The following is a 19,775-nucleotide window of genomic DNA, read 5'->3' on the forward strand; positions in this document are numbered from 1 at the left end:
TGCTTGCAGTGTAGTATTAATGAAAAGCAGAGTTGCAGTCTTGGTTAAGAAAGCTTGCTCACCCTGTGGTGGTTTACAATGCTATGCTTAGTACTTAGAAGTTCAGATTAAAAATTGAGCATTGAGTCATCGCCCCCCTTCCCTCCCACTTCTGACAAGTTACAATCCCTATGGGGCAGAGGATTATGTTTTGTGAGGTTTACAGAACAATCCACACAAGAGTTGGGCATGCCCAATGGGTTTTCCCTTATCACACATGCCTGTTACTACAGCAGTTGGAGCAGAGGCTGCGTGCAGCCCATTCATGCTTTGGTTAGGGAGGTTGTGTCTTGTGCTTAACCCAGGCATGACAGGGGACTCAAATCTGTTATATTTTGAGTGGAACTCTGACCACGGGAGTCCCCCCCCAGTAGAAGAGGGGGATGGAGAGATAATTTTCACTGGATACCCCTCTCTGCCACCCAGTATGCTCCCTAGAAATCTGCTCCAGCATTGGGAGACCTTGAATAACCTGGAAGGTGGGGAGAATTGTTGAGATTTACCTTTCTTCCCTCTTCTGTTATCTTATGGAAGCTTCTGTAGGATCAGTGGGCCTTCTGCAAATGGTGGGAGCCCTTTTATATGCAAAGGAGTGAGATGAGGTCCAATCTGGAGTGTTTTACAGTACATTAAGTATCAAGAGAAAGGTTGTTTTCTGCTGCTCCAGAGAAGCGGACACGGAGCAATGGATCCAAACTACAAGAAAGAAGATTCCACCTAAACATTAGGAAGAACTTCCTGACAGTAAGAGCTGTTTGGCAGTGGAATTTGTTGCCAAGGAGTGTGGTGGAGTCTCCTACTTTGGAGGTCTTTAAGCAGAGGCTTGACAACCATATGTCAGGAGTGCTCTGATGGTGTTTCCTGCTTGGCAGGGGGTTGGACTCGATGGCCCTTGTGGTCTCTTCCAACTCTATGATTCTATGATTCTATTCTAAGAGTTGTTTAAAATTAAATAGGGGGCAGAACAACCTTTTGAACAGATTGTGGGGGGCGAATGGGAAGCTGACAGGAGTCCCCAGGATGAATGTGAAAAATGGATGATGGTTCAAATGCGGACAGGGTAGAATTAGGCATTGAGACAGCAGTTTTGAGAGGCTAAAGCACAATTTCCAAGGCATTTGGGGAGAGGCACCGTAGACAAGTAGTTATATGCCAGTGCTAGAAGGCAGGGAAGTTCCATTGCACAGTTAAAAGTCCTTGTGCTAATGGAACTGTTTACTCGGATGCTGCCTCTTATATTCTAACATCCATGAAAAGCACCAAACACTGGGTGTGGGTAATTTTCCTGTGGGACAGTTCTGGGAAACTAGGGCATCTTCTTGTGTATTGGTGTATGCTATTCTCTTGTGGTAGCAAGTATGAGGTTAATTATGAGCGACTGGACTATACCCACCCCATTTTTATGATTGATTTTTTTTTCTAATGGCGAGTTTTCAAATGAATTTTAAAGTTGTATTTTAAATTGTAATCTGCCCTGGGCCCTTGGGATGAAGGGCAGGCAATAAATTAAATGATAATTAAGAGTAAGGGTTGGGCATCTATGTAGAAATGGGTTTGAACCAATGTGGCTTTTTGTTTCCTGTTGCTAAGCAGTGATGGAAAGAACTATACAGTGGTACCTCGGTTGTTGAACGTAATCCGTTCTGGAAGACTTCCAAAACGTTTGAAAACCAAGGCACAATGGGTGGTCGGCAAATTCCATTGAGAAAATGGAGTAACACGCCTCAGAAGCCGTTCGACTTCCGAGAAAACTGAAACGTTCACTTCCGGGTTTTCAGCATTTGAAAACCGAAACATTTGGTTTCTGAGATGCTCGAAAATCAAGGTGTTGCCTTTGGAAAATGCAAAACAGATACATCACTGTTCAAGTGGATACTATTTAGAGATTGGATTTTGTTAGCTTAACTTTCTCTATAAAGTTAACATTTCAATGTGCACAACATGCATTTAGAAAGCTAGAGTTTGCTTTGAAGTTTGCTTGTAAAACCACCACCACCCAGTCTACATCACCTGTGAATGTTATCAGTAGTTTCAGTTTAGAATGAACTTTGTAGACTCAGCGAGTGTCCACTAGGGGTCAGTGCAACAATAGCAAAATATATAAAAAATACTCATTCCTTGAGCCCCTGCTTTTGTGTTCAGTAAACACAGTAAACCCAACACATTGGTTTAAGACCATTTAGAGTTGCAATAAGACACACTCAATAAAATAAGCAAAGTTGCTGGATCAGCATTACTCAGACCTACGACTGAAGATGTTAATTCTTTAAAGCGCAGAGATGTGAAGTAAGCTGATTTAAGCAATGGAAGTGACTATATGTGACCGCTTTTCAATATGCAGTTATAGATTTGGAGAGGACCCCCCTCAACACTAGAAATTAATATAAAAGCTTGGATTTTGATTAACTGGAATATGAAGGGAAAATACAAGCTGCAGAGGAATTCCTGAGCAAGCCTATGCAAAACGACCTGGCCAGAGTGGGGCCATTAAGAAACAATACAGGGCCATTGGGAGCCATTGACAAGGCAAGAGAGCAGTCCTTCCCCCTTGCCCTGAGGTGTGAACAGAGACTGGGGGTTTGGAAGGTTGCCTGGGTAACTGTGTGTTTGAGTTGACAGGAAAACGGATGTTGAGCAAGGTATGCTGGGGAGAAAAGGAGAAAGAAGACTGGGATCCATCTTGGGCAGGCTGGCTGCAGGCTGGCTGGGAGAGATACCTTGAATAAGTTGCATGGAATCAATTCCAATCTGTTACCTCCAAGCATGTAAACAGGTTGCTTGGATATGTGAAACCAACCACCTGTCTTCATCCTGTAAAGCGAGTTGGGATGGGCTCTGCGGGGTGGTGAATGCTTCCCTCTATGAGGGAGACTTCCCAGACCTGCTGAAAGAGGCAGTCATTAAAACGCTTCTTAAAAAAAATATCTTTGGACCCGGCTGATATGGCCAACTATCGCCAAGTCTCAAATCTTCCAGTCTCGGGCATGGTGATTGAGTGAGTGGTTGTTGAACAACTCCAGGCACGCCTGGAGGATGCAGACCATTTGGATCTCCTCCAGTCGGGATTCAGGCCTCATAATGGGACTGAAACTGTCTTGATCTTGCTGTTAAAGGTAGGTAGCCCTGGTGGTCTGCCGTAGTCGAAACAAACAAACAAAAAATCCTTCCAGTAGCACCTTAGAGACCAACTAGGTTTGTTATTGGTATGAGCTTTCGTGTGCATGCACACTTCTCGCTGGTCGATGATCTCCGGCGGGCTAGGATCAAAGGTGAAAGCTGTTTCCTTGTTCCTACTGGATCTCTCAGTGGCCTTTGATACCATGACATCCTTCTAGACCGTCTAGAGGAGTTGGGAGCTGGGGGCACTGTTATACAGTGGTTCTGCTCCTTCCTCCTGTGCCATTTCCAGAAATTGATGGTGGGGGATGAGTGTTCAGACCCCTGGGCTCTCACTTGTGGGGTGCCTCAGGGTTCCGTCCCCTCCCCCATGATTTTTAACATCTACAGTGGTGCCTCGCAAGATGAAATTAATTCGTTCCGCAAGTTTTTTCTTCTTGCGAGTTTTTCGTCTTGCGAAGCACGGTTTCCCATAGGAATGCATTGAAAATCAATTAATGCGTTCCTATGGAAACTGCTTGCCAGGCTGGCGGTGCGGAGAAGGGCTTTTCTCCCCACCGCAAGCCTTCAGGACAGGTACGGGAACAGAGGGGAAGGGGCGCAACGCTTCTCTTCTGTTCCCGGGGCTTGCGGTGGGAGGAGGGTTTTTCCTCCCCACCGCCAACATTCAGAACAGCATTCTGAATGTTGGCGGTGGGAAGGAAAACCCTCCTCCCACCGCAAGTCTTCAGGACAGCCATCCGAAGGCTGGCGCGGGGAGAAGGGCTTTCCGCCCCACCGCCAGCCTTCGGAGCAGCCTTCCGAAGGCTGGCGCGGGGAGAAGGGCTTTTCTCCCCACCGCAAGCCTTCGGAGGAGCCTTCCGAAGGCTGGCTCGGGGAGAAGGGCTTTTCTCCCCACCGCCAGCCTTCGGAGGAGCCTTCCGAAGGCTGGCGCGGGGAGAAGGGCTTTCCGCCCCACCGCTAGCCTTCGGAGGAGGTCCGAGGACAGTGGGGAAGACACTGTCCCGGAGATTTCCCTATGGGCTTTCGTCTTGCGAAGGAAGCCCATAGGGAAATTCGTTTTGTGAAGCGCCTCCAAAATGGAAAACCCTTTCGTCTAGCGGGTTTTCCGTCTTGCGAGGCGTTCGTCTTGCGGGGCACCACTGTATATGAAGCCGCTGGGAGAGATCATTGGGGGTTTGGACTGGGTGTCCATCAATATGCAGATGATACCCAGCTCTACCTCTCTTTCAAATCAGAACCAGTGAAGGCGGTGAAGGTCATGTGTGAGTGCCTGGAGGCAGTTGGAGGATGGATGGTGGCTAACAGATTGAGGTTGAATCCTGACAAGACAAAAGTACTATTCTTGGGGAACAGGGGGTGGGTGTGGAGGACTCCCTGGTCCTGAATAGGGTAACTGTGCCCCCGAAGGACCAGGTGCGCAGCCTGGGAGTCATTTTGGACTTGCAGCTGTCCATGGAGGCGCAGGTCAATTCTGTGTCCAGGACAGCTGTCTACCAGCTCCATCTGGTAGGCAGGCTGAGACCCTACCTGCCCGCAGACTGTCTTGCCAGAGTGGTGCATGCTCTAGTTATCTCCCACTTGGACTACTGCAGTGCACTCTACGAGGGGCTACCTGTGAAGCTGACCCGGAAACTGCAATTTAACCAGAATGTGGCAGCTAGACTGGTGACTGGGAGTGGCTGCTGAATCACGTGGAGAGCAGGGAGGAGAGGGGTGAGGGGAAAAGAAAGAGCCTGTTCACTGTTGGAAATTCCATTCCTCCCGTGCTGCAAATGTGTGGGATTCTTACATGTCACATGTCTGTTTACATTCCAGCACTGATTATTGGAGTCTTGTGAGCGGAAATAGAGATACGCTGTTCCTTTTGTATAGCTTTTGCTTTTGCAGCTCTCTCTCCGAGGAAGAAAGACAGCGGGAGAAGCCATGTTTTTCTTTGTTCTGTTACATTTGATTTAATTTGCATTAAATTAGGCTTAGATGTTACTCCTCAAGGCTAAGCTTCTGTTTCAACTCTGCTTGTCGTGTGCTCATGTCCTTGGTTATGGGCCACATCACCATGACGGGAAACCAGAGTGATGAATCTTGGGTGACGCTGCGTTGGGGGGGGGGAGGCACCGGCCTCAGCGTTATCACCCAATGCTATCATCTCTGCCTCGATGCTCGGCTGCTTCCCCCTCGCTGCTTGGAGCGTGAGGAGCAGCTTGCGTGCTGTGCTCGGCTGGCTCCGCCTGTCTCAGTTGAGGGGTGCGGAACAGAGCGGGAGCAGCTACGTTGGGCAGAGGGGCGGGTGATATGAGAAATGTCTTCAGGTGCATGTGGAGAGGGGGAGAGGAGCAGCCCGGTCCTATGTCCCTCTGGCTTTCTAGTAATGAACTCTGGCGAACTCTGTGCTGGGGCAATGGCACGTGTGCCCACAGAGAGGGCTCTGAGTGCCCCCTCTAGCACACGTGCCATAGGTTTGCCACCACTGCCCTGGGCCATCAGCCTTGAGGTCTCAGACATCTTTCTTGAGGCAGCCTCCATCAGCTCAGGCAAGGAAACTGTTGGGTGGCAGGTTTCAGTGGCACAGACCAAGTTCGGCATGGTCAAGATTGTTTTTCTTGGCCAATCACTTCTGAATGTACTTCTCTACTTTGACACTAGTCATATACAGGGTGAGTCCTTTAAAAGAGGCCCTGTGGATACAGAGTACACATGTTCTTATCTTAAGGAGTTAATATTAACCCTAACAGGCAACATCTCATTTATTCAAGGTTTGACAGTTTCAGTGATTACTATGGGGTAGGTAAGACAGAAAGCCAAAATTGCTGACATGTATATGTAGTGGTGTATATTATAGCCTTGTTTGTGAGCTCTACATCAGCTTGTATCTACCACCCTCCCATCTTTCCTAATAGGGTAGATCAGTTGAGTAATTTTCTCATAAAATACAGAAGGCTCATTGAGCCCACATTTTTAGCAATTTCGTTGGATGATTAATAGATCCAGGATATGGAATAGTTTGCATGCAAAGGGTGATATCCAAATTGTAAATTCACATTTGACCTAATTATGCCTACATAATACTAAGCTTACTTTGTTGTTCATGGTTTTATTAGCTTTTTTTTCAAAATCCTAAGATTAATGGTGTATTTGATGCATGCTAGTGAGAGCCAATGTGAAAAAATGTTAATGAAGGGGAATGTATATGAGAAAGTTCTGACATGAAATCTAGGTTTTTCTTGAAACTATGAATGCAAAAGAGAACTGGCAGAAAACCAAGTTTTAGCCTATTCAAAAGGAAGCAGTCCTATGCTAGGTTAATGTAAGCCATACCCTTCCCTAATTGTAATAACTCTAACAATTTTTTGCCAAGTATAAAACAAATTCGTTTAATGTTATTAAACAGTGAAATGAAACTACAAAATAATGTCAGTGATTTTTATGGCTAACAGTGTTGTACTGTGAATTTGTCTGTGATAATTTAGGAGATCAAATCGCATTTAGTTGATATTTGAAACATCATGGATTGCTGGTTACATTAAAAAAAAATTAAAACACACAATAGCTGTAAAAGATAAGTTGCTTCTTCAATTTGGTGAAGAAATGCCTGATTGTGTATAAGTACAGCTGGGATTCTGCAGGGCTGGGTAGAAAACACACCTGTCATTGCAAATCAGTTGACATGGTGATACAACCGAATATTTGCCTCCTATAAAAGGTCTCATAGGCCAAAGTGCAACAAATAAAGTACAGTGAAGTCCCTCACAAATCCTCTGGATTGGCTCTTTTTGTGTTGATACACAGGTAGGAAAAATGAAAGTGCTCTCTTAATCTTAATGGATGAGGCCATTCTTCTGACTAGTAGGTCAAACAGGGCCTTCAATGGGGACGGAAAGCCTAAAGGAAGCCAGTACACCACTGCTTCAGATTCTGCAGGGTGATGTCTTACTCTCCTTGGGTGGTGATGTGCTCTGCTGTGCTTGCTGCTGCAGCTTCCAGGCAGGCTTCATTTACAGCCTCTCATACTGTCCTATTCAGCACTGTAGTTGTACCTTAGGAGGATGTGCAGCTGTGGCAAGATTATGAACATATATGGAAGGACTGAGGCCTTCTGTGGTTCTAAATACCATATATGTGGTGACTCTAATATAGACAGGTCTTCAGTGTTGTGAAGTATCTTGTTGTACCTTTCTGTCTTGGTGTACATATGTAAATTGGTCCAAATTCTATCAGGGATGAGTTTTAGATTAGGAAAATAAAGGATTCTACTATATATTCTGGAAAAACTTTTTTTACCATTTGTTCTCAGTAGGTCTGGCGACCTCTTGATACCATCATCAAACTTGGTATGAGGGTTTCTGAGGTGGGGTGGCAGTTTTTGTTGATGTGGGCAATGCAGCCACCATTTTGAATCAAGATGGCAGTACGATATGTGACTGCCTGATTTTTGGAGTGATGGGTACAAACTTGACTGATTTCAAACTCTGCATGATTGTTCCTGGGGTGAGGGGGTCTGTGGTTTTCTTCAGTGTTGGACTACTGGTCACCATTTTGAATCAACGGTGGTCCAAAATGTGACTTAGGCTTGTCTTCACACATTTTTTTGTGTGGTGGGTCCAAATGGCACCAATTTCAAACTCTGCATGAGATTTCCAGAGGTGAGGGTAGCAGTTTTTGTCAATGTGGGGATGCTGCTACCCACTATTTTGAATCAATATGGTAGACCAGAATGTGGCTTAAGTGGGATTTTGTCTGATTTTGGCCATAACCATTCTAACCTGTGCTAATTTGTATGCCTCTGAAGATGTCAGCACCTAACTTGGCACAAGGGTTCCCAAGATGGATGAGGTGGTCTTCATTCATGTTTGGATGGCAGTTGCCATGTTGAATCAAGAAGGTGGACCAAATAAACCACAATTAAACATTAGCACCCCCCACCCCCAAAACACTGATTCAGGGCTAATGTTCCCCAGGTCTGGGGTGTGTGTGTGTGTGTGTGTGTGTGTGTGTGTGTTATTAGTTATCCACCCTTCACCCTAAGGTCTCAGGGCAGGTAACAACAATAAAACACAATATTACTCTGTGTGTAATACGCACACATACTGCACACGTGCACATACTGTAAAACTCACAGATTACCCTATCCACATAAAAACCACCATATTCTTTGGTAGACAGCACCAGGGTCTCCCTGCCAGTTCTAAATATGTGGCTTTATATCTTTGCCCCTGAAGCGTCCTAAGGAAGCAACTTCTAATAATTCATTGAAAACCCCGAAAAGCATTAAAAAAACCCACAACTGGGTGAAGTGGATTATTCAGGAATATGTACGTGGTAATAGATATTCAAGAGGTTACTTCTCACTTTAGTAGGCCAACAATAGGTTGTTGTTTTTGTCCCAGTCTGTTGTGATTAACAGAAATAATTTCTTCTAATACAACAATGGGGAACCTTTTTTTCCGGCCGAGAGCTGCATTGATCCATTTAAAACTGTTGTGGGTCTCATTCCAGTAGTGCACTAGGCACAACTTAAAATCACATTGGATGTGTGTGGGACTTCATGCCCCCATAATAGCATTTCCTCCAGAGGAAACAAAATACTGATTTTAATCAGGTTGTGGTAGATTGAGTACAAATTTCTGAATCGCTGAAATATAGAGTGAAAACTATTTCACTGGAAAACTTGATCTACTGCTCTGCAGCACTCTCCTTTTTTGAAAAGACCATTTTGAGCCTGCTCTGTTCTCATTCTGCTTAGAATTATTTTACCTTTTAGAATCAACATGAGTAGCTTTGACTTTGTTCTGTCTTGAAGGTAACTATTTATTACTGTGGTTCTTTAAATCTCTCGATTAATAGGAGCAATTAAACAATAGTTTAATTTCCATCAAATTAACTGCCCTAAGAGATAATTGCAACATAAATGAAGATAAATTTGTTTCAATACACCAAGAGTTTTATATAAGTCAAGAACTGAACCTCCAGTTTAAAATCAGAGGTGAAACTTGAAATGACAGGTGACCTAGTCTTAATACATGACTCAGATGGGCAGATGGGTCTGAGGATTAGATCCATGTGTGTTTAGACCTCTTGTGAGTGGCATTTGACATTAGCTGTGCACCAGTCACATTTTGCTACTGACAACTGGCCTTTTGTGACTAGGTGGAGATGTCCAGGCGCCACCCTTGGTGCTTAGCAACGCCACCTGCCTAGCTGCAGCCAGCTGGTCCGCCAGACACAGCAGCAGTAAATGTGCACCAATTTTTGCTGCTGTGCTCCATCCACCAAGCACCTGAATTGCCTGGTAGCGCAGCAACAAAAGACACCCTGCCGAGCGGATCACATGTTTGGCGGGATAGATGCATCTTTTGCTGCCCCGCTCCCCTGCAGACCCCCTGATTCGCCAGTCAGTAAGCTATTTATTTTGCTGCCCTTCTCCCGAGTGAATCAGGTGTTTGGTGGGGTAGAGCCCTACCCTGCAGACCCCCTGATGCACCCAGCTTGCTCAGTTGTGCTGGTCCCAAGCTACCACTTGGTAGAATGGCATGTGGGGCAAATCTCTGGGAGGTAGAACACTTTGGTAACAGGTACCTCTTCTCAGCCGTCCCTGGTGTGATAGCTCTGCTTTTTTGAAGATACTACCATCATCCAAGCTTTAGGACAGCCTTTCCCTCCAAACATTTTAAATGAAACTTCCATCAGCCCCATTCAGTATGGCCATGGTGACTAGGTTGGAAGTAGTCTCAGGCATTGGGCGGGTGACCAGCATTGGGACCTTGAGAGTAGACTACTTAGCAAAAACTGAAGCTGAACTATCCCTCAGTTTGGCCTTCCTTTTTTAAACTTGGTGCGGATCTACTCCAGGAGAAGTTACAAAAACAAATGCATCCTGCGTCAAAAGCTGCCCCCTCCTTTTTCTTTTTCTTGGAGATGGAGGCTGTGTTTCATTCAGAATAATTCTAATACTGTGACATTCTATCTGCGGTCTTCTAGCTTCCCTCTTGAAAACAAATGATTCACTTAACTGTTCTCATTTCAAATTCATTCATGTGGAATCCAGAAGAAATTGATTTAACTTTTAAAATATTTATTGTGATTGAAAACACATCTTGGTTTCAAGAGATTTGTGGTGTACACCAATAGCCTATATATTACTAATAACAACAGCAACAACAGACAAGTAAGCACTTTTACCATTAGCTTCCACTCCTCTGTAGTTTCTTTGTGCATCAGCTGCAAGACTGCCAGTTTATGTTGTTGGTCAGATCATGAAATTGCTCTTTAATGGAAGCAGGACTCCGAACAGAGGAGCAAAATGCTGCATCACAGGGTTTCTATGTAATCAAATTCTTTTAATTTTGTCTTTACAGTTGCACAGAAGATTGTTGCAACAAGGAAAAAACAGCAACTTTCGATAGGCCCTTGCAAATCCCTACCAAACTCTCCAAGCCACTCATCTGTATGTTCAGTCCAGGTTTCGGCAGTACATATCAGCCAGGTATGAAATAGAATGTAATTATTTGCATCCCTTTTAGTGGTAGATACAGACTGGGCAACGTGAATTGGCATTGGTAACCAGTGTTCTTGCATTTGACTCAGATTCTTCATATCACAAGGCAGCACTTTTACACATAGGAATAGAATATGGGTTCTGACAACCTCAGGCAGAGAGTATTTTCAGTTGTTCTTTGGATAGCTTTCTTTGAGTTACTGTGCCCTTCTGTTACCTTAATTTATATTGTATTTAGCTTTGAAGGTTCATAATGTGCAACCACAGTTAAAGAGCTAAAGAATCCCCAACCTAAATATGCTCTATGACCTTCTAAAAAAGGCCACTTAAATAGAGCCTGGAAATTGCTTCTAAACTATGTAAAGTTTAAACTATGTATTTCCATGTGTCTTTGTTGTCTGAACTTGGCCAAATGTGTGATACTTTAAGAGGTAGTTCACAATCAAGTTTAGAGATTGCCTTAGAGGTACAGTCATACCTCGGGTTGAAGTTGCTTCAGGTTGAGTGCTTTCGGATTGTGTTCTGCGTTACTTCTGGGTTTCGCCGCTTGCGCATTCGCAGACAGTCAAAATGACGTCATGCGCGGAAGTGGCAAATCGCGACCCGCAGACGCGGGTTGCGTTCGCTTCAGGATGCGAACGGGGCTCTGGAATGGATCCCGTTCGTATCCAGAGGTACCATTGTATAGGGTAAGAAAGGCATCTTGTATTAGGCTCAAATAGTGTAGGGGTATATACATAAAAAAACCAACCAACCACCACACAACAATGCCTTGTTTTAGAGCCACATAAAATCAGATATTGGAGCATCGGTGTAATATACTCTTCCTCACAATCCTTTTACAGGAGACACTTGGCTTATTCACCTGAAGTTGCTGAGCAGCTTACATGCATCCTCAAAAAGCATCTTATGAGGGCAATTCACCCAGTTACCAGACACTGTTGTTACCAGCCATTAGGCTGTGCACATATCTCCCTTTGCGAAATCACTTATGCAGCCTAAAGTGTCTATGTCTTTGTGTATAGTTGGAAGCAGAGCACGGCCACCTGCCAGCTTACCTGAGGGCCAATATTTACTCATTGCATGCAACTAACATTTGATAGCTTTGTTGAACATTAAGAAGTTTCAAATATGAATAAAACATTTTTAAAGCCATGGTAAGGAACCTGTGGACCTGCAGGTGGCAGTTGGAGTCCAGCAAGATCTGGATTTCCCTCACGTTCCTCACTTCTCCTGCTTTGCAAGATATAAGACCACATCAGAACAGGTTTATCGGACAACAATGCTTTGGGAGGTGTGCTCTATTGGAACAGTGATCCCAGGATTAGAAGTCCCAGATGTCCCTCTAATAATGTATGTTTTATGTTCATTGTTTCCTTAGTGAGAAAACAAGCATATTGTGTTAGATTCTCAAAATCCTTGGCCAACAGCAAATGTTTATAGATACTGTACTTTCCCAGTTTCCACAATGATGGAAGCTGCTGCTACCCAGTAACTATAATAGCAGTGGGAATTTTGCGGGGAGATGTGCCCCAATGGAACCAGGGTGGGGCAGTACTTAATTCAGAAGTAGCATTTTTTAAAAAACAAACAAACGCAACAAACCAATCCAAGCTCTTTAGCAAATACCAGTTTTGTGAAGCTTGGGGAATCCTTCCATTCCTTGAAGGGGATATCCCTCAGCTGTATTAGAGTGCTCTAATTTAACTCCTAGTCTGGAGAACTTTCAAAGGAGGAATCTGTGCAAGATACTAGGCAGGATTGTCATGTTCCACAAAACAGTTTTGCTCTAAACTCTCAGTGACACAAGATTAAAAGAATGAGGGAGGTGCTTCTAGCAGGCAAGCCAAGATAGAGTTTGCAGTACACTAAACAATGGGTTCTGAGGATCAAACTCGGGGGACGGGGGATGGGGGGGACACACATTTTTGGATGGCCCTGCTGGCCAGCCAACATTTGTGATGGTCAAGACCATGCTCATCTCTGAATAGGGAAATGTGAGATCCTGCGTGATGTCATGCTGAATTTAAGAGATACTTGAAGTGCTAGCACAATGCAAATGCCAGGGCTAATCCTCCACTCGCGAGAAAAGGCAGACTTTATAACATGTGTCACTTCTGTGGGGCTAAAAGTGTTTCCAAACGATTTGTCACACGGATGAGCTCCATCCCTCTTCCCAAGCTTAAAGGTGCAAAGGGGAAACACCTGCAGTTGTGCTGGGCTTTTGTAGTGTTTGAAGCACCTATCAAGCCAATCCAGCACGGACAAGATCCAGCCATTGTTCAAGCTCTGGAAGGATACGGAGGATTGTCCCAGCACTTGTGCTGTACTTCTGAGGTATTCTGAGTGGAGGAGAAGAGTTGGGGCTTATCAGTATTTATATTACACTTTTTAATGTGCTTAGAGCATTTCTGAAACACAATGCGAAATAGCTATTTCCTCATACCTCTTTGCAGTTTCTCATGTTTGCCAGAGGAAGATGGGACACACATAGTATTATGTGGATTTTGGTCAAGTTTGCCAAGATATTGGAGATTTATAATCAGAACGTATACCTCCTTTAACCTTTTCTACTAAAACAAAACTCATTTTCCTAGTATGCATCCTTATGTATCCCAAATGGCACTGCCTGCACATAAGAAGGATGCATTAGAGGACTCAGAGATGCCCCAACATTTGCAGGGGGGAAACTATGGAGTCGGAGAAATTTAGAGCATGCTCAGTTTGGAAAGCCGTTATACTGGAAAACTCTGGGAGTGGAATGAAAGAGGTTAGGCTGGCTGGCTGAAACCTTAAACTCCTTACTACAGAATTTTGTTGCCAGTCCAACTTCTGTCTTTCAGAAGAAGCTGTGTTGGGGAGGGGCAGCCCAAATTGACTTGAGACTCTGGTGCTGGAAGAAGGGGTTAGTCCTTTACGTCCAGTGGACCTTTCCTAAACTAAAACTTCCCCCAAATTTCTGTTTGCCTATTAGGGAAAACTTACAGGAAAGTAGCATGTAGGACACGGATTAACTCCCTTACAGTTCTGATCTAATTTGCTCCCTCCCCAGCTGCTTTTCTCTTAAATATTGAGACAATAGTTCCTGCCATGGATTTCCAGTATTTTGTCTGTTTTAGTCTTAGGTATTATACATGGCCATGTGAAGTTATGGAAAATATTTTTTATAGATGCCCTAATAGCAGCCTTGCGTTGACCTTCCATTAATCTTATCAAAGATCAGTGGTCTGCCTAGAGGTCCTTGCATCAGATGGCATAAGGATTAAACACAGTAAGAATTGTAAATACACTGCCACTCCTCTGTCAGCCTGTGTGGCTTTTTTGTATCTAAAGGCTACTGCATGTAATAAGTGGCCAGGGTGAAATGCCATGTGGTATCCGCACTGTGCAAATTTGTTGGGTACATACTGAATATTTTTTCCTCCAATGTGTACCTTTTTGTTTTTTGCTAGTTTTTATTTATATCAGCTGTAGAAGACTGTTGTGCCCATTCCAAGAGACAAATGTCCAACCAGAAACAAACTTATTCTTTCCTATAATTAATATGTGTTGAAAATCAGTGTTCTCTAGAAAATAATATTACAACTCATACTCTTCCATTCAGGACTTACTCAGTATTCTATGTAGTGTCCAGAAGGAATACACCTTGTGAATGATTCTAGGCCTCAAATAGTTCTCTATATACTGTTTTGCCCATCACACAGAAAATTTCTTCACACCAATCTCTTCCATGGTATCTGGATGATCTACTGATCAGTTCACTCAGCTTCCAACAGGGACTTAAGAATGTGTACTTTTCCTCATGCCTTCAGTTGCATGACTTAATTAGCAACAAAGAAAAGTGTTTCTGCTTATTATTCTGCAAAGAAAACATCTAGGAGGGAACACGGCATGTGGAGAGAGTGTTTCTGTTCCTGGACAGGCAACAAAAGATTCAGTAGCTAATCATCACAGTGCTGATGTATTTTCACACCAGCCTAATGAGGAACACCACTATCAGATGTCCTGCCAGGATGTGATTCTGTGGATGAGGTTCTGCAAACAAGCCTCTTCAGAGATGTTATGTTTCCTGTCTCAAGCCTGGATAACTCAGCAGCTCCATCTACCAGGAATTCTACTAATGACTGAACCAAGGCCTCATGTAAGAGAGATTTTTCCTCTCAGGCATGTCCCCTAGTTACTATGAAGCCTCCTTGAATGAAGGGCTAATTACCAAAACACACAGGTTCAGTGAATGTGGTCAAAGACAAAATGACTGGAGCTTTGAATCCCATGATTGGTGCTGTGAGTGTTCAAAGGGTGGAGACAACTCATCAGCAAAGGTATGCATTGCAGAAGTCCAAAGAAACCGGCCAAACTTTGCCCCAGGCACAATATGGGGCAGGGGCACAAATGCAATAGTGTGCTGTCTCAGTAGGAATAGTTCCTGTGATCTTCCATCAAATCTGTATTTGTAACACAGAGTGGGCAGATATTTCTCTTCATTCAGATGTCTCTAGACCTGTGGGCAAATACCCTGGATAATAATTGACCAAGGGAAATGGAATACACTTATTCTCTTATCAGACTCATTCACAAACAGAAGATTTAGGAGGGGAGCTTACTCTTATCACCTTGTACTTGCCCATTAGATGTGCTCGTGCTCTTCAGATCTCTTCGGGTTGCCATCTCTCTCTCTCTCTCTCTCTCTCTCTCTCTCTCTCTCTCTCTCTCCAGCAGTTTATTGGTAAAAAAACCAAAAACAAAAACAAAACCAATATTAAGACAAGACAAGTCAGTGTCATGTTAGAAATATTTAGCTTTTAAATAGCCTACGGTTAAAGTATATCATATTCCCCACGTATCCTAGAAAATATTTGTATTAAACAATCAAGTATTAAAAGATCAAGTAGTAGGTAACATGTTTAATTTCTTATTTTAATCATCCCATTCGCCATCATTCTCCAAGTCAGATTCTTCGGTATCTGAAAGATGTATTGCCATGTGTCACTTCTGAACAACATCCTTAACAGCAGCAACTATTTCTTCATCAGTGGGAGGTGTTGGATTCTGAGCCCCTGGTTTCAATTGTTTCCCTTTTCTGAACCAACTCATTAGAACATCTTCGGTGAAAGGAGTTAATTCATTGTCACTCTCTGACCTTTTCAACTGCACATCCTTCAGATTTTGGATCAAATTGTGTTGAGATTCCCTTTTGGAAGGAGAGATGCAAAGTGCTGGGAATATGACAACTGAAGGGAGATCAACATTATGGGACAACTTACTTGATTTTTATATGGAGGAAGGCACTGCAAGTACATCTTAAATCCATCCTTCGTTCCTAGACTATGGGAGTCTAGTTTATTGTTTGGGCTGCAAGTTGAACCCAGCTCTGTGGGCATCACAGAATAAAGCAGAGGATGCCCAAGGGATTTTTTCAATAAGCCTTTTGCCTTTGTCTCTTTCAATACTGCTTCTTCACCCCCACATTTCTCAATTACTTCAAAAATCTTCTTTAATTTTCTCCTGTCCTTCAGATGGTCCTGCATTATGCCAGCCTTAGCAAATATCTTAGCAAAGATCTTCAGGATCTAAGCTGGTAGCAAAGCCAGTTTGGGACCTCATCCAATGTGACAGATATGTTTGAAGTTTCTGGGGTTCCCAATATATTATTTGCTTAGCTTATGTCTTCTGGATTTTCCTTTCCAGATTCTTATCTCAAGCGATGCTTGAGAAGCACAACATGAAGGAGATGAGACCTACAGTTTGGTGATCTTGTACTTGGATGAGGATAAGATAATGGACAAGATGCCTCAGCAGCAGGAGCAATAACAATAACACTTCTAAACAACGTCATTTTCTCACAACTCAGGCTGCATTCTGTCCCACAACTTTTTAAGGTTGTCAACTCAGTAACCATTATGTCTCTTGATTACTATGATATGCCCTCCCAAGACCAAGACCTCAGCTGCGCTACTGTATCTGAACATCAACAACTTTGCTTGTCTTCTCTTTCATAATACCTTATCTTTTAAAAGTCTTGAATTGAAAAACACCAAGCAGTCTCCTGGACCTTTAAACGATTTTGTACTCTCAGATCTTATTCGGAATTCTTTGTCTATATCCATCCACAACGCATTTTGTTGTACGCCCAGCCAGATTGCTAATTCTTGAGTCAACTTTTGGTCAATCCTTTCTTCTTGTACCTCTGGAAGACCTTTGAAGCGTAAAACCATCTCTCTCTGGTGCATCTCCAACAGAGCTATCTGGTCCAAAGTAGTTTCATATAATGTCACTAGATCCTTTATTTCTTCATTAGTTGTTTCTTGATTTTTCCTCGGCCCTTTATTTTCATTCACTAATTTCTTAGAAGTGTCTTCCTGCTTGTTGATTCTGCTCTTGAGGTCCTGGACTGATTTATATGTGTGTTTATGTTTGATTGTTAGATCTTTTATTTGTTCAGAAAGTTCTTTTATTAATTTAGCATTCTGCTCATTTTTGCTATCCATTGCCGTTTAAGTTTTTGTCCATTTTTGCTATCCTCTCTTTTATATCAAGCTTAAATATTTGAATCCTCTGGGATTATCTTCCCTCTTTCCTTTCCATATTGCTTTTACCTTTTTAATGCTAATAGTTGTGTGAGTTACTTTCTCATCCCCCTGTCCTAGCCCCCTGATATTTTCTTAGTTAGTCTTATATCTATTCTGCTTGAGTTTAAGGGTGTTCCCAGATTCAGAGCTGCAGGAAATCCCTTCCCCAGGGTGTCATTGGCAAAAGTATACTTCCTGATAACGTAAGAGGAGGTGCCATCCCTGAACTAGACTGCCCATCCCAGAACCTCAGAATGGGAATTTGCTGTAAGGCTAAATTTTCTACTTTCCCTCTCTGTTGACACTGAATATGTTTTTATAATCTCATTTCAAAATGGTTTTAATCAAATCAAAGTAGGTGCTTACTTGGTCTTCTGCTCACAGGTCTAGCTATACTCCATTTCCCCCCTTATACTAATAATTTCATCTTAACTTCAGCAGTTCTACCTGTTTAGTTAAGGCAGGGATGGGCAAATTTGCTGAAATATTCTCTCCAGGGGTGGGGAAGTTCATGGGTTGCATACCAGGGTGGGGGTGGTGGTACACCTTAATGCAACCTTCAAGAATGGCAGACAGTTACTCAGCTGCTCCTTTTCCTTCGTTCTTGTGCATCCACTATTAACCCATATGGCACTGAAGTTTATTCCACAGTTGACTTTCTCCATGCACAAGTGCATGTGATGGTAGCTCATTCCCACAGGAGGCAGAGATGAGCACCAGCTTGGATGGCTTCAAAGAAGATTAAACAAATTCATGGAGGAGAGGGCTATTGAAAGCTACTGGCCTGGATGGCTTTGCCTCTGCAATTGGAGGCAGAAATTCTTCTGAATACCAGTTGCTAGAAGCCACAGAAGGGAAGAGGGATTTTGTGCTTCTATCCTGCTTGGTTAGCCACTGTGAGAACAGGGGGTGCTGGACTAGATGGGGCATTGGCCCCGTCCAGCAAGCTCTTCATGTTCTTATGTTCTTATTGCATTCAGATTGATCAGCTTAAGAGAAGTGCTTTGGAAGGACTGTGTGCCTTTTCAGCCTTGCAAACAAGGTGGCTGTGGGGGCTTTTGAATATCAAAGCTGTTACTGTAGTATTTGTGGATGTCCTTTTATAAAAGGAGGACAAGAGCAAAAGGCTATACTCTCGTTATTGAATTTAGTTTGGCGATATAGTTGCTGCTAGATGAATGGAACTCTGAAATAGATTCTGTTGAACAATCCTATGAATTAAGATCAGCTTGACAGCAGAACAAATTTTGTAACAGCTTTGGTCATCTTTGGATTGGTCCCGTAGTTGAAGCCACCTAGAATGTTGTTTTTCCTTCATCTAAAGAATCAGATATGGGTGATATGCTGAATGATCAAGAAAAATGTACTTTGGAAATGCTAAATTTTATTGTGGGGTTTTTTTTTGGGGGGGGGGTTACTTGAGATTGCTCAGTTTGGCTTGAAATCCTCTATCCCCACCCCACTCCATTTCCAGTGCAAACTGGCTAGTGGTTCTAGGATTCTGTGACCTCAGCTCCAGTCCACTATAGACATAGCACCACAAATTTTGGACAGTATGACTGATTTGTAAATGGTGTATAGTGCTATGCATCAGAAACAATATGGACAATATTCAGCTAATAGAAAAGAGAGGTTAGCTTTACAGTTCTTAACCCGAGGTACTATTTCTGGGTTAGCGGAGTCTGTAACCTGAAGCATTTGTAACCTGAAGCATTTGTAACCTGAAGCATCTGTAACCCGAGGTACCACTGTATTCCAGTTGTCTCTTCCAGTTAAGTTCCAAGAGTAAGAGAGATTGTGGTAATTTTTTATTTTTATTTTTTTAAACCTACTCTGCCTGCTAAAGATGAAATTAAACTTGTGAAGTAGCAATTGGCTTTCTTCCTGTAAAATGGATTTTAATCATTGCAGACCAGCAACGGAGGAGGGAGTTTAAGTGATTATTCCTCCTCTGTCCCATCTACTCCAAGCACCAGCCAGAAGGAGCTACGGATTGATGTTCCACCTACCACAAATACTCCAACTCCTGTTCGTAAACAGTCCAAGCGCCGGTCCAATCTTTTTACGGTAAGTGAACCAGGAGACAGAATGCTTGTCTGTGTTAATTCATCATTGCTCCTTGATTTACTTCTCTAGTGTTATCTATGCTGACCAACTAGGCATTTGTTTTGATTCTTTAGCAGAACAATAGAGAACTTAGCTCTTGAAGTAGGGACATGGGTAAGCTATGGATAGGGTTCAGGGGCATTAGGCTTCCCTGGAATAGTGAAGGGTTTCTCAAAATGCTCTTTTTTCTGTAGTACAAACTGTGACAAAAGTAAGGCGTCAATACTGCTGTCCTGCTCCTGATTCCACTCGTCTGCTTTCCCAGGCAGGAGCCAACAGGCCCTCTGCTCCACGTCCAGTAACCTTTTCCACACCATGGCACCCACCCATGGCTTGCCGCCTGAGGACTGTTCATGCAGGCACAGTTGCACTTGCTCTCCTTGTGCTCCATGGACGTTTCAGGTACAGTGGGCAGGATTATGTTAGAGAGTCTTTTCTGCTGTGGTGCC

The 19,775-nt window shown here is 43.4% G+C and overlaps 1 protein-coding gene across 7 annotated transcripts in view; it reads left to right on the forward strand.

The window, feature by feature from the left end:
- The window catches only part of AGAP1 (ArfGAP with GTPase domain, ankyrin repeat and PH domain 1), a 329,771-nt gene that overhangs the window by 83,565 nt on the left and 226,431 nt on the right, over window positions 1-19,775 (forward strand). For all 7 annotated transcript variants that reach the window (XM_082228167.1, XM_082228168.1, XM_082228171.1 and 4 more), the window contains 2 exons: window positions 10,512-10,639; window positions 19,132-19,287. In XM_082228167.1, coding sequence (XP_082084293.1) covers window positions 10,512-10,639; window positions 19,132-19,287 — 284 coding nt within the window. The remainder of the gene's footprint in view (window positions 1-10,511; window positions 10,640-19,131; window positions 19,288-19,775) is intronic.

This window comes from Podarcis vaucheri, assembly GCF_965113315.1.
Source record: "Podarcis vaucheri genome assembly, chromosome: 1".
Lineage (NCBI taxonomy): Eukaryota > Metazoa > Chordata > Lepidosauria > Squamata > Lacertidae > Podarcis > Podarcis vaucheri.